This window comes from Lutjanus erythropterus, chromosome 17 (genome assembly GCF_056507025.1).
Source record: "Lutjanus erythropterus isolate fLutEry1 chromosome 17, fLutEry1.hap2, whole genome shotgun sequence".
Lineage (NCBI taxonomy): Eukaryota > Metazoa > Chordata > Actinopteri > Lutjaniformes > Lutjanidae > Lutjanus > Lutjanus erythropterus.
Genome location: NC_139333.1, coordinates 24189520 through 24208995, shown reverse-complemented (window position 1 = coordinate 24208995; position 19476 = coordinate 24189520). Strand labels below are relative to the sequence as shown.

The 19476-nt window shown below is 41.2% G+C and overlaps 2 protein-coding genes across 2 annotated transcripts in view; both read right to left on the bottom strand.

Annotated features, from left to right (window-relative positions):
- cdc42ep4b (CDC42 effector protein (Rho GTPase binding) 4b) overlaps nt 1-2846 on the bottom strand; it is a 44262-nt gene extending 41416 nt beyond the window's left edge. Inside the window, exon 1 of the mRNA XM_084741346.1 lies at nt 2628-2846. The gene's annotated coding sequence lies outside the window, so the exon portion shown is untranslated. The remainder of the gene's footprint in view (nt 1-2627) is intronic.
- Nucleotides 2847-9181: 6335 nt separating this feature from the next.
- sdk2b (sidekick cell adhesion molecule 2b) overlaps nt 9182-19476 on the bottom strand; it is a 372724-nt gene continuing 362429 nt past the window's right edge. The window contains exons 45-46 of the mRNA XM_084740321.1: nt 12002-12058; nt 9182-11437 (exon numbers count right to left, since the gene is read on the bottom strand). Of these exons, the coding sequence (XP_084596447.1) occupies nt 11015-11437; nt 12002-12058 (480 nt within the window). The 3' untranslated portion in view covers nt 9182-11014. The remainder of the gene's footprint in view (nt 11438-12001; nt 12059-19476) is intronic.

Below are 19476 nucleotides of genomic sequence, written 5' to 3'. Positions count from 1 at the left end.
TGGGTAAATGATTCATCAAGCAAAGTGACAAACACTGACCGACCTTAGGGCTGTTGTCAGGGTGTGGTTGTGTGTTTGTGTGTGCAAGCGTAGGAGGGGGTCAGAGGGCAAAAGTCATACAAAGACAACACCAAAGCCAAGCCCATCAGTCAATATGTCCTCCTTTTGTCCAGAGCAGCGGTTTAACAAGAACGAAGGGGTTGATTGCTGTCGATGAGCGAGGAATAATGAAACCGGAGTTATAAAACGGACCTGCAGCCTTTATGGTCGGTGCAGTTAAAGTCAAGCACACACTATACGGCCTCCAATCAGAGCATGATGAATGAGGCAGGGCAGGTACGCACAGCCACGGTGGCAATCCTGGAGCAAATTACCCAGTTCATCAGGCATGATGACCACGAGAGTCAAGCGCCAGGTCTGTAAACACAAACAGGAACAACTCGCTAATGACGCGGGAAGCCAGACAAATCCGGGAGTGAGGAATGAAGGGAAAGTGGCCGTGCAGTTTGTTGGTAGATTCCCAGAGATTTTTTTTTTTTTTGCGTTCCCACAGCAGAGTATTAATGTTACGTAACTCACAGCAAAGAGAACCGATGCTTATAAGTCCATCTGCCTGCTCTGATTAAAGCATATCCCATCCCGTAGCTGGAAATAGTTATTTGGGACACTTATCTGAGACTCTGCAACCTACTTTCCACTGTTGGGTGGGTATCTATGAAGTGAATAAGTAAGTTATTGGTAGTTTACTTTCATATTTATGTAACCCAGTTAAAGGGATGGTTCAGATTTTTTTTTAAATGGGGTCATATGAGGTATTTATCCATTCCAACTATTACCTACAGTAGATGGCGGCTGCACACCCCAAGTTTGGAGAAGCAGCAGGAGTACCGGTGTAGGAAGCTAAGCAATGTACTGCTGTTGACAGGATCAGCAGCACAATACATTTGACAGCTTAAATTCAATATGATTTTAAGTGTACACTATATTTAGAATACTTTCACTGCTTTATCTTGCCACCAGACAGCCTTTTCCAATGGGAAACTGCTGTCATGTAAGCCAAATATCCAGACTCCACTGGCAAGATCGGTAATTTTGCCTTACAGAACATGAGGGTTGCTATTCTACTGCTGGCTCAATTTGTTGGTTTGTTTGAGAAAATGTGTGACTTCGGCGTTTTAAAAGATTAGTCAGATTCTCTGAAGTCACACGAGAGAGAGATCAAGGCGATGGTAGACCAGCAACTCCTGTACTGTGAGGTAAAATTATTGATTTTGCCAACGGAGTCTGGTTGAGCAAGAGAGCAATGCTTCGCTTACAGAACTTTTCTTGAAAAAGGCTGTCTGGTGTCAAGTTCAGCAGTGAAAACAGTCTAAATATAGAGTACAGTTGAACTAATATTGTTTTGTTTTCTTTAGATGGACCTTTTTTTAGGGGGCTAAAATGTTTTTCAGTTGACCCTGTCCATAAGGATAGCTAGGGTTATTTGAAGTTGGCTTCCTCTTCAAATGATCCGAACTATCCTTTCAATGACTCCTTTCATCAGCTTATTGTGGTTTTGGCCTCTAAAATGGATAATTACATAACTTAATAATCAACTACAAAAAGGTTTTTTGCAAAATGGGTTCTCTGTAAGGCTGCAACGTTAGTGACAAATTATTTTCCTGATTAATCGATTAGTTATCTGATCAATAAAGTGTCCGAAAATTGTGAAATGTCGATCACTGTTACCAAAAACCCAAGTTGACCTCTTCAAATGTCTTAGCTTTGGTCACAGCCCAAAGATATTCAGTTTACTGTCTAAAGAAACCAAAAACAGGAAATCAATTATCAAAATAGTTGGCAATTAATTAAAGAATCTATTGCTAATCAATGAATTGTTGCAGCTCTATATCTTGTGGTCCAAAAAAAAGGAATTTTAAGTTTTCCCCTTCAAATAGTCTGAACTATCCCTTTAATTACTTTTTTTATCATCCTATTGTGGGTTTGGCTTCTAATACAGATAATTGTGCAATTTCATAATCAGTTACACAAAGATTTCTTTGTAAATGGGCGCTCTGTGCCAAAAATTTTAATCAGCTCAGTAATCTAACACTTCTACATTTGGGCTTCCCCTGATATTAAAAAAGTTTGAGGAGCTTTGCACAACTTCTTGGCCTGAATGCATTAAAAAAAAACTTTTCTTACTAAGAGAAAATCGAAGTTTCTCTAGATTAAAAAAAGATGCAGATGCAGATAAAACAAGCCATGGAGACAAAGACTACATTGTAAAGCACGTTTGACTCCTTTAATCTGAAGTGGTGATAATTCTATGTCTTTCCCTTCTTGTTTTCTTTCTTGTCTTCACTAGGCTGATGGAGGACACAGGAGACGCCAGAAGGCTCGTTGTCCATGAGGGGACGGACAGCCAAGAGCTCGGTGAGACAGACTGCCAGATTTGACATTCAAATGAGATGCAGATTTCACACCGTTGGCTGTACTTCAACCTACGTCTGTTCCCTGACCCCCACAGAGTCGTAAACTACACCAGACACGCTGATTTCAGCCAAACATTTACTTCAAAAGTCGCCGCTGGACTAAACAAGTGTAACAAAACAGCACAGCTCAACACTTTGAGGAAGAAATGTTACCTTTCTGCGCGGCCCGGCCGATGTGGAAGTTTCAGGTTATATTCCGCTCAACTTTCGGTGAACACGGGAGGACAGATAAACTGCAGGAGAAACCTCTGTGTCACTGCAAATTCAGTTTTAGTTTCCTCAGCGGGAGAAGCGGGAGAGTTGCGGCAGGACGGTCCCCTCGTTTGGTGCTCCAGTGTCCGTTTAGTTTGCATCTGTGTGGCGCACAAAGCGGCCCTCCTCTCCCCTCCCCTCGCGCGCAGGAGAGCACCACCTCCCGCTGAGGTTTAAAGGGACAGAGCCCCATTTACCCACAACACATAACAAAAGGGGGCACAACTTCAACTTGACGGGGCTCCCAGGCCCAAGCCTTCAGTCCAGGACGAATGGCAATGAAATAAGATCTTCAGACGGGTCGGTGAAGAATAAACAGCAGCAACAAACTTAAAGAAGTAGTTCAAACTTTTGCCAAATCATTCACTTTCTTACTAAGGTGGCTGGATGTGAAAGGTAGACCTTTTTGGCCAAACTGATATGAAATACACGCAGGTGTTACCAATGATACTAATTAAAGGGATAGTTTCAGTCATCAGATACTCACTTTTGTGTCGATTTAAGGCCAAATTTAGTTTTATGTCCACAAAACACTGCTGGAGTTTAACAGGAAAATGTTTGCAGAATCTCCCAAACAATGTAAGTGAATAGTGTCCATTTTTCAATTGGGAAAAAACAACCAAAAGGAAAAAAACAAACAAAAAAACAACAACTTAAACTGCCTCCATACTGCTCGTCTGGCATAATCCATGTCTCCTAAAGCCCCAGTGGCTCCAAGCTAAGGATCTACAGTGAAGATTTAGGCTAAAAACATGACATCTTTCAAGTCAGCTTGGCATGTTGGGGCTTTAGGAGACTTGGAATACACAGACGTTGTCTGTTGCTTTTTGTAACCATTGAAAACTGGTCACCATTCACTTACACACAGTGTTTTGTGAACTAAAAAAACTAAACCTGTCCCTCAGTCAACATGAGGGTGAGTAGACAACAACTTAATTTTCATTTTTGGGTGAACTATCCCTTTAAGGTTCTGTTCCTATTCAGTGTAGCAGAGCCTTCCAGTGACCCAACATGCACAATAACAGCAGCCTGACTCTGTTTTACCTGAATGGAAGATAAATTTAATAACACCCTGTGTGGAGCTGAATCACAAAAACACTTTATTGGTTGCTGACATATTCTATTAATTTTTCTCCTCTTACTTGGTTTTGTTGGTTATTGCGCCTGTTTATGTCTGCCTCCTTATTAACCATTTCAGGGGCAGGTCATAATGTTAGTGTCAATAAGCTAAATTAGTCAAAAAAAAAAAGTTACTTTACTTTATGGCCAGCTACATCTACTGTAAACATACATGAAGGTTGTGACTATTGAAGGAGGACACTTTTCTTTAGATAATTTTATTGTTATTATTTTGATGATTTTTATTTTTTCAACATTAGATTTTGTGGTAATGACAGAGGAAACACCAGAGCTTTTGTCTGTACTGGTTTCCAAAATCACCACAATATGAGTTCCTTGTAGAAGCTTTAATTAAACAAAGTGTTAATTGGGCGGACTTAGTTCCCTTTGGACAAAGCCAGATTAGCTCTTTCCCCCTGTTTTCTGTCTTTACGCTAAGCTAAGATAACTGTCTCTTGGCCTCGGCTTCATATTTACCATACAGACATTTATTGCAACACACTGAAGAAGAAAGTCAAATAAGCTTATATTCATTTTTTACAGCTTGAAGCGAACTTCAGTGAAGATGAACAGCAGGACTTATTGAACTTATGTCTGCGCTCCAGTTCTGTCTGTGGGGATGGGAGAACTGTGTTTCACTTTGAACCCACTGCTATTGCTTTATTACGTCTTTGGAAATTATTCATATTCCTGCAACACAGAACTGACTGTGTGTGCCTCATTGTAGTATTTGGGCTTTCTTTCTTAGATAAAAGTAGATTTGATAATAGGAACTTTTTAGATGTTAGCGCTAAAAGTAAAATGGCAGGTTACAAGCTAATTACAAGTATGCTAACAACCTCGATCTTTGTCATGTATGCAGCAACAGGCAAATACAGACATAGCATGAGCACATTCTGCTCACAGCAAATTCATTCAAAATACTCACTACATATTAGGAATGTGCAGTCTGAGTGTGAGCAGAGTCCATAAAATTTACCGGGCATTAATGCTCTTCCCCCTCAAGATTTATAGCATTAGGGCAAATGTACTGCAAAGTATCCCATTACTATAATTAAAGGTCCAGAGATATTGATTTATAATATTACTAAGTCATAGCCATGTAGATAATTAGGGTAGACTCTGTGCTCTTTGCTGCAATTATTTTTGACAATTTCCAGATTACATTAAAAACGGCCTTTAATTTCACACTCACAAAGCAAATCAGGTCGTGTAGAAATGAGCTTATGCCTGCGTGGTTACGACAGTCATATGGTCCTCAGGTGTGAACTTTAACTCTTGTTACGCCCACCTGTCTGTTAAAGCCTCGTTCGCCCACCTATACCATCACCAGGTCTTATATTATTGCACGATGGACCAATTAGTGGCGCAGAGTTTTATGGGAAGCTGTGATTGGCCCCCTCAGAACTTCAGCAAGGGTTTGCAGGAACACAAAACTTTGATAGCGCATTACCCCGAGGCGGGCCTCCTATTCAATTATTGCTTCCTTGTGTGGCTTTGTGTTATATAATGCATACAACCTGGAAAGACTACAGTAAGAAATTGGGACATGAGGGACTCTCTTTTCTAGCGGTCAACTGGACAAACCAGCAGGGGATTGAAATAATTGAGACCAAAAATGACTTCATCCAATAATTTCACCAATTTATGTCACAACGTTCTGTTGCCTCATATCCCTAAGTAGATCTCGCTTGAACCACACACTGTGGAAACTATAGAGTGCATCCAAACTGGAAGAAAAGTAAGAGTGAGACTGGCTAGGGCGAAGGGACTTAACAAAATGGCTATGGTCATTTTTACGCTCTTCCCCATAATGCACATTAAGTCAGGAACAAATTTAAGCGTCCACAAAACAGTACATTAGAAGGGCATTCATGAAAGGCACTCAGGGAACATCCCCCTTTTGAAATTAGTATCCTTTCTCCAACTGCCAGTATATCCTCTTCAACTTGGCCCAAATGCAGTCTCAAAACCCATTTGCTATCATTTGCCGAAATGTCATCTGTCGTTCATTATCACATCTCAAGTCACTAATTGGACTGTTAACAGTGACCAGTGCATGGAAGAGGAAGCCTTGTCCTGCGGATCCATTATCCAGATATCTGCTGGCTACACCAGAAGCCCCAGAACACTGGCTGTTGCCCCCTGAAGCTAAATTATTGCTAGACAATAGCTGGTGGGTTTGGAGGTTGCACAAACAGTGATGCAATAGCTCTGTTGTCGATAAGTGGTTGCCTAACTTCAATAAGCTTGCTTCTGTAGTGAACTCAACAGTTCAAAGCAGCAACAGACTGAACTTTCTTAAAGTTTCCATGAAGTCAAAATCAATGTTTTAGTGTTATTTGTTGGAAATGTATTGTGCTTCATGTCTTCTACAATGACTAAAAAGTTGCTTTGTAGATATTCGCTGTTGGTTTTTAATGGTATTTCAGAGTGTTTTCCTGGAAAACAATTAAAAACAGTCGATGAAACACACTTTGGAAGCTGGTGTACATGTAAACTAGAAGAAAAGTAAGAGTGAGATTGGCTGGGGCAAAGGGACTTACCAAAATGGCTACGGTCATTTTTTGCGCTCTTTTCCCATAATGCACATTAAGTCAGGAACAAATTTAAGCGTCCACCAAACAGTACATTAGAAAGGCATTCATGAAAGGCACTCAGGGAACATCCCCTTTTTCAAATTAGTATCCTTTCTCCAACTGCCAGTATATCCTCTTCAAATCCCCAAACCACCCCGAGTGAAGCTCACAAATGAGGCAATTAAATTCAGGGTTTCAAACTGCTTTGAACTACACCTTCTGTCTGAATCCTTTAATATTCCAACTGTGGGTTCTCAAAGCTCATCAGGGCTATTTAGTACCTTGGGCTCCCCTTTTTAACAGGGACCACCGGCTCACTCTTTTCTGTCATTCATTTCCTGAGGGAGACAGAAAGAGAGACAGAGGGAAATGAACATTTCAGCGAGCGCAATGCCTCCTGTCCTGTGATTCTTTTGTCGGAAGGAAATTTCCCATGTGTTTTCAAAAAAGAGATTAGTGCTCTGGACGCGCTCGCTCCAATTCCCTGTTCTGTCCCATCCCGTTTAATCTCCTCTCTTCTCCTGCCTATGTGTTTAGTAGGTTAGCCCTGGATCAAGTTGACTGTGATCCAATTAGCATCTAACACCATCTGACACTGTACATGTGCTCCTGTCATGCAAAGGCGTGTTTGTTAGTCCAGCCATCTTTTTTTCAAACTCAAACGCGTTGCTTATGCCCTAAATACATCCAAGTCTTGCTTTATGTGGAGCCTGATGAGTTTAATGGGCCGACTGAGGCAGTTTAGTCGACCAAGGAACAGATGAGGTGATGAATTGCAGTTATCAGGCAGCACAGAGAAAGATGAAAAAGTCATGAGGGGACATTTGTAACCAGATAACAGGATTTCACAGAATCTGCCCCGATCCAATTTAGTGCTGCCCCTGAGTGACACCAAGGTTATGTGGAATTTCATCAACTAATTAGGCATAAACAGATCCCACCTATGTGCTCGCAGAAAGCGTTTATGCACAAAGCAGCTCACATTTCTGCATGTTCTCCTTTGATATGTTTATGACCAGTCATTAAAAGGAAGGTGCTTTTTTGTGGCATGAAACACCCTGGATATTTCGGACATTCATGTTTACCTGGAAATACCAATTAAAGCCGCATTCAGATGGAAAACAGCCCTTTGTCAAAAGAATGCAAATGCATGCTGGTGTCAATGAAAAGAAGAGCTCAGAACCAGGAGGTCCAGTTTGAATAAATTTGACGGTGTATCAGACTCCAGACCACTGCTCACCTGTGAGGTTCTGCCCCTCTGAGGCAACCTTTAAAACATTTAACAGTAGCGATTTATTTAGCATTTAAACAATGAATACAATGCTATATGCTTTCAGACTTGTTCAGCTGTCTGACAACAGAAAACAAATTTCTACCCCAAATTACTGAGATGCATGATGTAATTAAGGTAATTATTACGGACATGGCCGATTCACATGGGATTAAGATCACAGACAACTTCGGCAATTATTAAAAGTAACTACAGGTCTCCAGGTAATAATAGTCCCATACAAACAGGGCTAAAGACCGTAAAATCCACCTAAACAATAATCTCTACAAACACATATCTGCATATTAATGCAGAATGTGTAGGCAAGAGCCATGGTTTTGTTATTAGAAGCTTTCATTTGTAGTCGGAGGAGCATCGACCAATTGCGTTTGAGCTGGCTTTGGGTGCATGAAGGTGAACAATCTGTGCTGATGGTATAAAAGGAGGGATGCCAAAATGCTCCAACAACCGGTGCTCGCAAACAGAAGTCTTGGCCCGGATGTCCTTTATATGTATGCTGAGAGCCTGGAAAAACATCAGCTGTTGCCCAAAGAGGCTAAATAGCTGTCAAACGATAGCTGTCAAATTTAATAGCTGAAGTTGCTGAATTTCTAATGTTACAAAATAAGTGATACAGGCCTACTTTTATATTGATCTCAGCAGTTTAATCCAGAACCAGAACTTACTTTAGCTGAATTTGGACTTGAAGTAAGAGTTTACCTGCTGTTTTGGTGTGTAATCTTCATCCCACCTTCTTCAGCATAACTTTTCCCCACTTTTCCATAAGACTCCAAGGACCTCGTTGTTGGAACAGTTTTTTAAATTCATTCAAGAAGCAAACCACACAACTTTTGTTGGTCCAGTTAAGCTATACAACAAGGCTGAATCATGGTTTAATTACTCTATGTGTTGTGTTTTTTTTTCAGTTTGTCATGCTCTAGTATTTGTATTTTATGAGACTCTGTCTGAATGGTTATGCTCCCCTCTGTTGGGATGCATTTGTACCAGTAGTGATCATTTACAAATAACCTCACCTGCATATATTTATGGTTAAATTGCTAATACTGAATAGTACTAATACTGAAGAAGGGCATATGGCCTGAAACTTCTATGTAGCAATAATAAAGAGTCAAAACGGAGGTGTTATCCTAGTCTTTGTTTTTTGTTATTAATCATATTCCCCATGGTTACTGTGTTCTCTCATTTATTATGTGACAGAGTTAACCTCTTTGTCTTTGTCTCATTATTTTATTTCATGTGTACTTTATATCTGGCTCTTTTTGCTTCACTCACACTTAAATTATTGGAGAGACATTTTGCATTTTGAGAGCTACTGAATGAATGTAGTTTTGATTAGATTCCGACAGCCATATGATTTGAAATTACCCCATTAGCACTCATGAAAATGATTCCCTTTCTTTCTTGCATTCATGTGTCCCTTTCATCCAGGCCCCCCTGCACAGTTTGCAATTGAGTACCAGACCCGCTAACATTCAAAAATAATTTATTTCAGAAATGTACTTGTGATCATATATTCATTCAGATTCTGCATGATAAGCTTTTGTTGCGTACAATGAAATCACCCCACAGAGAGAAAAAAAAATAGTAAAAGTAGATGACTTTTTTTTTTTTCCTTTTTTTTTGAACTATGGAAACTAGAACACACCACTGAGTCTTCACTATAGCGTTGTGAGTGCGCCTGACAGGCGGCCGGACGCTGCCGGCCGTTCTGTGGCGTTACTCCAGGCAGGTTTACAGTTGCTGCAGGACAATCTCTTTATAACCAGACGCACAGTGAATGATCTGTAAAGCTTACGCACAAGAAGTGTAATCACACGCACACGTACACATGCACACGCACATACACACACACATACACGCGCGCATTAGCATTTGGGACAGTACAGTCACACCTGAATAGATAGTACAGAGTGGTTTGATTACACAAAAGGGAAAGAGGTGAGGCAATTCAATGACATCATCTCTTGGCGCAGGCCCAGCGCTGCCCCGTGATAGTGTTCAGTGACAGAGAAGAGTTATACCAGCGGGGGCGGAAACGGGAACAAAAAGAATATTTGCCTCTTATCAAAATCACACTGATACCATTTTAGCAGAACCAGCAGCTGTGCCTTCATGTGAACGTCCCCAAACTGCGTCAGTTTGACACTCAGGTTGGATTTCAAAGCATTTTCAGTAGACATATGCAGAATGAGACTGATGCGTGTATACGTGAGCCAGCAAAGGGTGAAAAAATATGGGTTGTGTATGCAAATTTATTCACAGCCCACGTCCGTCAGGATTAAAAGGCGGCTCTCGTAACGCGAGGCCAGCCATTACGATGCCACAGTCAAGGGCACCGTGAGCAGTTCATTTGCAATCGGCGCCAGATATCATAAATAAGTGTTTCTCTATCAAGGCATCTTTGATCCGCTGTAACACACTCACAGACTTCAACACTTGAACAGATATACACTCGTTTCATATATCTGCAGGAATCCTTCAGGCACAGCACAGTCATTGACATTTGACCCGCCGTGGCCAAATGCTGTCCGACTTTTCTATGTATTTGTGTGCTATAGGCCGGAGAGCTGTTTCCATTGGAACACGTGATTGTTTTGCCAAAAAAAAATACTCTCTCGGCCGACACATTAAAATTTGTTCGATTTGGCATGAATTCCACATCCACGTCTGTCTTTCAGTTCTTACTTTTTTTTAGTTTTTACATCCAGTTCATCCAGTCCAAACACTTGTCCTTTCACTTCCACAATATGGCTCCATCATATTGTTATTTCAGTCTCCATCAACGCAGACGCTGCGTTGACTTAATTTTGTCTTCTAGGTACATCTACTATATATATATTTATATATATATATACAATATACTGTATATATTTATATGTGGTGTGTTTTCAAAGATTCATGTGACCTGTACAGAATCTAAGCGATTAGAATTTGAATGTTTTCAAAGAAATGTAACAAAAAAGGGAGGGATTAAAGTCATGCAAATAGATCAAATAGCAAACTAAAAGTGAATAGATGTTGCAGAGATTATTTTATCAACTGGTGAGAGAAATCAAAGTCTACACTGGCACACTTCCACACATTGAACAATAAAAAAAGTGCTCCCAAAAGTCTCATAGTCTTGTTCTGCATGTATCCAGGCTGGCTAAAGACAACACATTTAAAAAAAAAAAAAAGAAGTAATGAAAAGAAAGAAAGGCGTAAATGACTTGATTGAGCTGACTGCGCGTTGCTATGTTCTCCTTCAACACAAGTTGGGTAGATATTTCCAGAAATTTTTGTGTCCTTTTCAACATTTTTCACACAAAGGAGGAGAAGCCAGCGATTGGGGCCCTCGAGCCAGGGGCTAGGCTGCTGGGGGGCCTGTAGAGGGTGCTGTGCTGGCTGGGGGTGTTGGAGCTCTGCTGGGAGGGGGTGGGAGTCCGGCTACCTTTGGGCCTGAACAGGCTGCCCTGGCCCTGGGGCTGGCCCTGGGCTTGCTGAGGCTGGGGGCTGGGCGAACTGAGCTGGGGCGGCAGTGGGGGTAGAGGAGGCAGCGGCGGCGGGGCGCAGTGATCCGGGTCGCCCGACTCGGACTCGGTGTAGCTGTAGGCCTGCGCACGGGATATGCCTTTCTGCTGGCGCCGCCAGGAGTTGTAGTAAGTGGGGTCGCTGATGTAGTGGTTGACGAAGGAGTGGGTCTTCTGTCGGTTGGGGTCCACCTCGTACTCGCTGTCGCTGCCCTGCGTAAGAAAGAAAACAAAGAAGAGGCATTGATTCATGGCGTCAGCCTCGGAGGACTCTGCAGTGTTTTCCATGTGGAGCAGTTAGAGATGCTAAGGCTATAAATGTAAATGAACATGAAGTTATTGAATTATTCTGGGCAAAGTCATTGATTCACAATCACCCCGTTTAAAAAAACACACACATGCACACACACACACACTTACATTTACAACACAGCACAAGAACACATGGACACCAAAAATGGTCAAAGCATGATGACGGAAGGATGAGTTGTTACTGAAGCGTGCATTGTAAACGGACCATCAACACAAGATGGCAAAGGTCAATTTATCTTCAGGACTTAAACCAATCAGTCACTGGATCAATCTTTATGTTCAGGATCTAAGATCTTTGTCTCCACACCACGTCAGCAAGATGGGGTTTGGTGTTGTGCAGCACAGTATACCACATAAAACCTAGAATGGGGATCTGAGGGGAGGAGATTGGATGGGGACTAGCAATAGGAACCAGTCACCTATCAGGCTACAAACATTCAAAGCAGGCAGCCACAGGAACCTCACCAAATGCAGTGGAAGTGTATGTAGGCCACCTGTCCCATATGAAAACACCAGCGCCTCCTATGGGTGAACAAAACAATGGGTTTTTACAGTGCATCACCATAACAGAATGATTCAAACGGCCCAGTCATGATGATGATAACATCATTGATATGTTAAACATGTAGAGATCCTTTGTGCCATTCTGTGTGAATGGTGTGAAAAGCTAAAAAAATGAACAGCAACATAGGTCGTGCAGTGCATTCTCAAACATAGAACCAAAGTGTGATTTCAGGAGTTCGTCAGGAAGGAAGGAGGATTTTTTCTTCATTCTTTAAAGATTAACTTCTGTATTTTCCAACCTGGGCCCTAATTCCCCGTGTTTTTGTTTCTAAGTGGCAATTCTTGAAATTGGTCCACTTTCCATGTTCACACTTAACTCAGTGAATAAAGGTTATTTTGACCAAACCAGAGTTGTGATTGTTAGAACTGAACAACGACGAGCCAAGACGTATCTGGTGAGCTTTAATTTCGCTTTTGTCAAGTTTGAATGAAGATGAGAACGTAGAATGATAGAAAGTACTCTTTCTGTAAATTAAGTTTGGCAAGTTTGGCAAGAACAATAAAACAGCTGTTTGTGGTTAAATAAAATATTTCTTACTCTTTAACAAGAATGTCAATCTCTGTTGGAATCATTTTCAAAATGTCAGACATTTAGAATAACAATCAGAGCCTGGCAAAATAAGCACTTTTAGTGGACGTACTTGGTTACTGTTGCTATGTCCGTCAAGCTTTCCACTGTTGCACTGCACAAATGCAGTTTACAGGGATAACTAGCAGATTCAATATAAGTCTTTGATTGCACAGAGAGGTAAACAAAAGCAGGCTTCTCATTTCTTGCTGACAACTGTGGATTTTGTCGGCTAAAATGACTCACTAGCAGATCTCAAAAGTGTAGTAAGCGCTAATACTTAAACTCTTGAGTCCCCCTCAAGCTGACTTTTTATGTTTCCATCTGACGCATTTTCAAACGAGAACCCTCTTAAAGGGTCTTAAATATGTAAAGTTACTTAAGTGTTGCATACATGATATAATGTTAATGCTAAAAGACTGAGGCTAATGCTACATCCCAATTAACACTGGTCAAACATGACAAGAAGAGTAATATAGATGACAGAAATACACTCTTTAATGCTGTCACCCCACATAACAAATTCCAATTTAACCTTATGGAATAAGTAAAGAGTTTAGCAAATGCAGTGGTGTCTAACACAAGTTTGGCTAAGGATAAAGATAAAGCCAAGATTTTTCAGGAACTCAAGAAATGTAAGCATCGTTCTTGTTCATGCAAACCTTGACAGGCATGCTGTCCCACAAGTTTGGTTAAAGATAAAGATAAAACCAAGATTTTTTAGGAACTCGAGAGACATAAGTAATTGTGCCAAGCTTGATAGGTGTGCTGTGCCTAGTTACGGTTGCAATGACTGGATGGTTGCTGTTTGGAGGAGGGGGTTAGGGGAGGGTCAGCTGCGCATAAGATTACATTTCATCACCTGCTCTCGCTCAATAATGGACCATTTTTAAATATTGTTGATCCTATTAGTCAGTTAGACAAAAAACCCCAACAGAAAACGTGAAAATAAAATAGGTCCAGGTTGAAAAAAATACCAAAGTTACCCTTTAAGTCAGTTTGAATTCCATTCAAGCTTCCATCTGTAAAGAAATGACAATAATCCACAGCACATTCTAGCCACTGACCCTCCACCTTGCTGCAGGCTGGGCTACAAAAACTATTGTATTCATGTCAAGTAACATTCCATGTGTCAAACAAAAGCAATGTGATCATTGAACACTCAGTGGGGATTGCTCATGGTCAACTAATTGCTGTGAAAGCAAGATGCCAATTGGACGGCAAGCCTGTGATTAATCACCTGGCCAGGATGGATGAACTAATGCTCAGTCGACTTTGCCAGAATTGTCACTGGATAATTTCCCAAAAAGGTATTAGGTGCAAAGTAAAGCAACAAAAGGCTTATTCTTCCCGGAGCTGTGCACCGCAGAGATGGTGCTGATTACTGTGACCGTCTCAAGGCCCTTTGCTCTCTCTCAACCCTTCGTATTATCATGTTCCTTCTTCTCGTACAGAAACATGGCTGCTGGCACGCACTCCAGAGCACAACTCACAGCACATATGTGATACATATGGCGGGAGGCTCAGATTTCCCTCAGCCTCAACATGGCTCACGTCTCCTATGCCAAACCCCCTATATATGAAGGCTTTTCTTCTTCTTTAGTTGTCAGCAGAGTTTATAAATGTACAAACAGACAATGCTTGTGTTGAATTATAGAAAAAAAAAATCCTTCTTTTCTGATCCTCTTTGGTTCTAAACAAAGAAAATTGACCCCCCTCCCCCTTTACTCTTATTTTCCACAAATTAATCAAAGGCAGACCTTGTGCAGAGCAAAGTTCGACTCCAGAAGTTGATCGCAATGATCCCACTTTCTTTTTTACTTGCTATTTTTTATTGTTGTTCCACTCATTAATAAGAGTAGGGCCATGAGAAGCATCAGAGGCTGTGGGTGTTTGTTTTCCGTTTGTAATATTGTCACCCGGTTGCAAACACTTGAGGCCAACCAGTGTTGAAAAGCATTCCAGTCATGCCAGTGTGTTTAGCAACACAACAACACAACATGATGCATTCACAGTGGACGAGCAAGACATACAGAGCCACTTCAAGTGGTATTACCTCACTCTAAAAGAATTAACACGGCATTGAGAGATGAAACACCACTCCAGTTGTATGTGTGTGTGTGTGTGTGTGTGTGTGTGTGTGGCAGTGTTGAAGAGCAAGCACAGACCAAGTGTTGACGCAGTGAATTGCATCCTACTCTCGCCCACCTCGGCTTGGCCGTGGAGCGCGCAGCAGCAGATGTTCCGACTCTTGACATGTTCTACGTACACTCCAATCTGTTCTCCTTTTGCTTTTGGTTCATCACCAGTCTTTAACAGAAATAACTCAAGGATCCAAACGAGGAACCTACAGTGGAGATGCTTGACAATTTGCCTCCGGGGCAGAGAGGCCTGTGAAACAGCTCCTTGCTTCAACTCATTACAAGCTAATTACCCGAGCTGAATGCTGTGAAAAGAACAGACTTAAGGCATGAAATGCAGCATTGCACCTCAGCCTCAAGGGAACCACCACCACCTTATTTATGCAAGGATAATGTGTAAGACAGACACATAGCAGCCTGGCAGTGACAATTATTAAACATTTTTTCATCATTATGATGTTAAATTAGGCAGAGAGAGAGATTAAGAAATCTATCCAATTAACTGGTGAAACCTCTTGACAGTAGTTTATTTTATCATCAGCATAATAAAGTTGCCCTGTGTTCCTGTTTACAATTTCTAACAACGTAGGGAGGAGGACAATTTGGGAGTGTGGGGAAAAAAAAGGGAGAGATACAACAATGGATCACAACAGGGTACCTCCGGTTAAATTTAAGACTTTCTAAGACCTTTAATGTCACTTTCAATGACATTTAATGTCAACTTCATGGTCATACTTGGTAGAAATATGAAAGTTATAATGGAAAATCAGTATGGATTTTAAGCCCTAGAAAACAATTATCATGTACTTGAATTTAATAAAACGTTTTATTATATACTCATAAGACAATGTATTTCCAGCAGTAGCTTAAGCCCCTTTTACACTGGACAAAAAATCCCTACTAACATTTAGCTTTTGTCCTCCTGGGTCAAATGACTCTGCAGTTGTGACAGGTATTTATTGGCTCCAGCTCTGATCAGCAGTGATAGAAACATGACACACATTTTTGTCCACTTTTGGTGGAGGAAATGAAGGTTTGCTGCTTCCGTCAGTAACTTCTGCGACTCTTCTGCAAACATGTGTTGCTTGGCTTGACTCGGTATGAGTCCTCAGCCCAGCACAGTGGAGTCTGCTCCCGCTGGAAGGTTTGTATTTATCTTTAGTCGAGTGACTATAAAACTAATGTTGAGTTTTCATCCGTGGTAAGTTAACACGACTGCTGTACAGCTGAAAGTGAGCATGAAACAGTAAAATAAAACAGAAAGTGCAAACAGTGATGCAGGAAGGAAGCTAAACTTTAAACCAGAGATTCAGTTAGAAGCTACAAAATTACTGAGAGCTGGACACACAAAAACTTTAACAGAAAACGTTCTCTCTGCTCTCCTGCACAGACATGAACTGAGTCAGCTTTCCAGCGCACAACAGAAAAAAATGAAAGGAAAACTTGTTTTCTAGCACCGGGAAAAGAGTCAATTGCATATGGTTAGTGGGTTAAAAAAAACCTGCATATATGCGCTAATTTTGGTGTAAAAATGGTATTATCCACAGACGTTTGCTGTGCACAGTGCTGTGCTATCCCATCGCCCCCAGCTTGACAGACTTTGGGCACAAACAGCATTTGGCCTCACGGTAATTTTCTGGGGCTTCATTAAACCGCTTGTGTTTTGGACTCTGCTGCCTCGTAGGGCTGAAACAACACTTGCCCATTTGGAGGCGACAACCTGATGTTAGTTTGTTATTAGCAAGGTGCGAGATGTCTCGTTTTCTTTCCTGATCACTGACTGATTTGTGCCCGAACTCGCACACACAGATTTCCTGTATTGACATAAAATCCAAGAGTAAATTGTAAAACACATCCAAACATTTTATAGACTTAACAGTTATTTATGACATTTTCAGACCGTTGTAAATGAAATTCAATACCTTGAAGGCCTTATTTTAAATTCAATGTGTTTTTTTAAAAATTATTTTTAAGACCCTGAGGGTATCCTGCAAATATGGGCCAAAATAACTCTTGGAGTTGGAGATAAATTGGTCATTACTGGCAAATAAGGCAAGTGTTCAGACAATCACACAAAGAACTTTGACCTTTGACCTCAGCCTGGAGAGTTCAACTAAAAAATGTTATATGTTGTCATGTGTGGGTTTAACGTCTTCTTGTTTTTATCTATATTCATGCATAAAGTTGTTCCATGAAGCATCTTAAGATTAACAAAGTGTAAAAAATGTTTAGTAAAGTAAATGTTGAATTTTGCTCTGCTATGGTTTATATAATAGCATGAGACTGAGACAATAATCTCCTGGCAACCATCCCCCCTCCCAAAATTGATGCAAACCCCAATACCACAGAGTGGGTCAGTCCTTTGTCCTCTAGTTATGGATTATTGCAAAGAGGAGGGGGAGAAAAGGAGGGGGGGCTGTCTATGTCACTCTCATTGATGAAGTGGACACAGCAGGGGTCCCCAGAGACAGAGACAATAACAGTATATATGGGGCCGGAGGGGGATTAAAAAGTCCAGAGACATTCACAGTCGATACATTTTAGTGTGCAGCGATTTCTGTGCAGAAAAAAAAAGATTAGAGTGGAGGAAAAACAGGGATTGGAAGCTGTAATTTTGGCTGAATACTGAAAAGCCTTCTGCATCAAAGTCAAGTTGTATTTTGTCATCATCAAGGTCTCCTTAACAGCTCAAATCCCCCCTCATTGCTATAATGTATGTTGCTTCTTCAAAACAACTATAATCAAGGGATTTGAGATTTTCTTGGGCATTAGAGCTGCCCCAGACCGGCAGACTCACTTTAATGAGAGTAATGGAAGCATGTGCTTTCATTGTGTTTCCCTGCTTATTATTATTGTCTTTAATTTGTCACCCATCTGCAGTTTCAGGGACTGTACGAAGCTTCATCTCACAATTTCCTCAATCATTTTGGCTGATTGCAAATGGTGATACGTGCTCATACTTTTTTTTTGCCACCTAATTGCAGTGAACATCAAGTGTCTCCTGTAGTGGAGTTAAAATATTATTATTCCTGCTCTTACCATGATGGCCTGTGCCAGGTGCTTTTAAAAAATGCTTTTCAAAATTTACACATTCACTGGGAAAAATAAGAAAGACTACTGCTGACAGGTCTTTTTATTCTTCACAATGATGGCTTCTAAGATGGGCATGATTAAAAAATGTGATTTTGTTCTTTCTCATATTGGCAGACATGTTAATTTTGTGCCAATGCTAACATTTCATTTTAAAGCCTTTATAAGCTGCTAGAAATGAGGAAATGAGGAAAATATGAACACTACACTTTTGTTTTTGCTCCCAATTTTCATGAGTTTAAGTAACAAAATCAGTATTTTACACAGGGCCACAGACCAAATCTCTTTCCCTGGAGGGAAGTTTTGACCTGTCCTGCTCCTCTGACTGGCTAGTACTCGTTGTCTTCGTTGATTGGGTTGGTTGGATTTAGGAATAAGGAGGGTAAGAGTATCAGGGTAAGCCAGTCAGAGACAGAGTAGGGCGGATCATGACCCTCCTAGGAAAAAAATATGGTATCTGTAGCCTTAGATGAAATATCCCCAGTCCGGTACCTAATTAATCCCTTTTTCATGATAAATTGCATATTTTAAAGTGGTCTTTTGTTGTGACCAGTCCAAGGCACATAAAAAATAGAAAGACCAGAAATAAACCTTTTGTGTTCATAGAGGAAGTCTTAAATCTGTCACTTTAACTCAAAATGGAAGCAAAGACAAAAGTTTTGTGCTTATAGTTTTGTTGAGTGTAGTTTATTTGCAGCCATAATTTTCCTTTGTTCCGGGTTTGACATCATACTCCAGACAGCGCTGGTCAAAAACAAAGTGGTGCGTTGTCAGCAGAGACGAATCAAACATTACAGAGAGTATTCTCAGTTGAGCCACAGCCAAAACTGCTACAGCAACCAGAGAGTCAAGGAGTGGGAAGGTTGGAGAAAGAGAGAGACAGACGGGGGAAGAAAGAGAGAAAAAAAAAAAGGGAGAGAAGGCATGCAAGAGAAGCGCAGACATTTTCATTTCTCTCCCACGGAATGCCACTGTGCAGAGAGAGCATAATCTACAATCCATCTCTGACTCAGAGATGAGATCATCTGTCTTCGACTGGTTTCGGCCTTAAATGACACACAAAGGCAGCGCCACAGACACAACCTTGGAAAATGAGAAAGCCTATACGCTAAAGGAAAACAGTCAATAGGGTTCTACCTGCAGGGGAGCGGAGCAGTAATGGTGGCCTTGTTGCCTTGCCAGGTCAATGTTAGCTTCCTCCAAATCCCCTCTCGAGGAGGAGCACAATAGTCAACTTATACCTGCTGGTGGAGGCCCCCAGGGATTAAAGAGGGTAGACAGCACAATGTCATACTGATAGCTCAGAGTTATCCGCTCAATAAAACTTCAAAGAGCATTCCTGAATTTCTCCGAAGCACCATTGGGTGCTGATACGGTGGCCTGTCAGGGGCATGGTAGAGGAGCCCTAGGGGTAACAGGTAGGGCTCTGTGTGTTTTAGCCCATCAAAGCCAACATCGGGCCCTTGGATGTGTGGTGTGGCAGCAGCCAGGCAGGCGTCATCGTCTCAGACCGATGGGGATAGTTACCGCACTAAGGGCCATGTTTGACAATACGCAAGTGCGAACGGTAGATATGT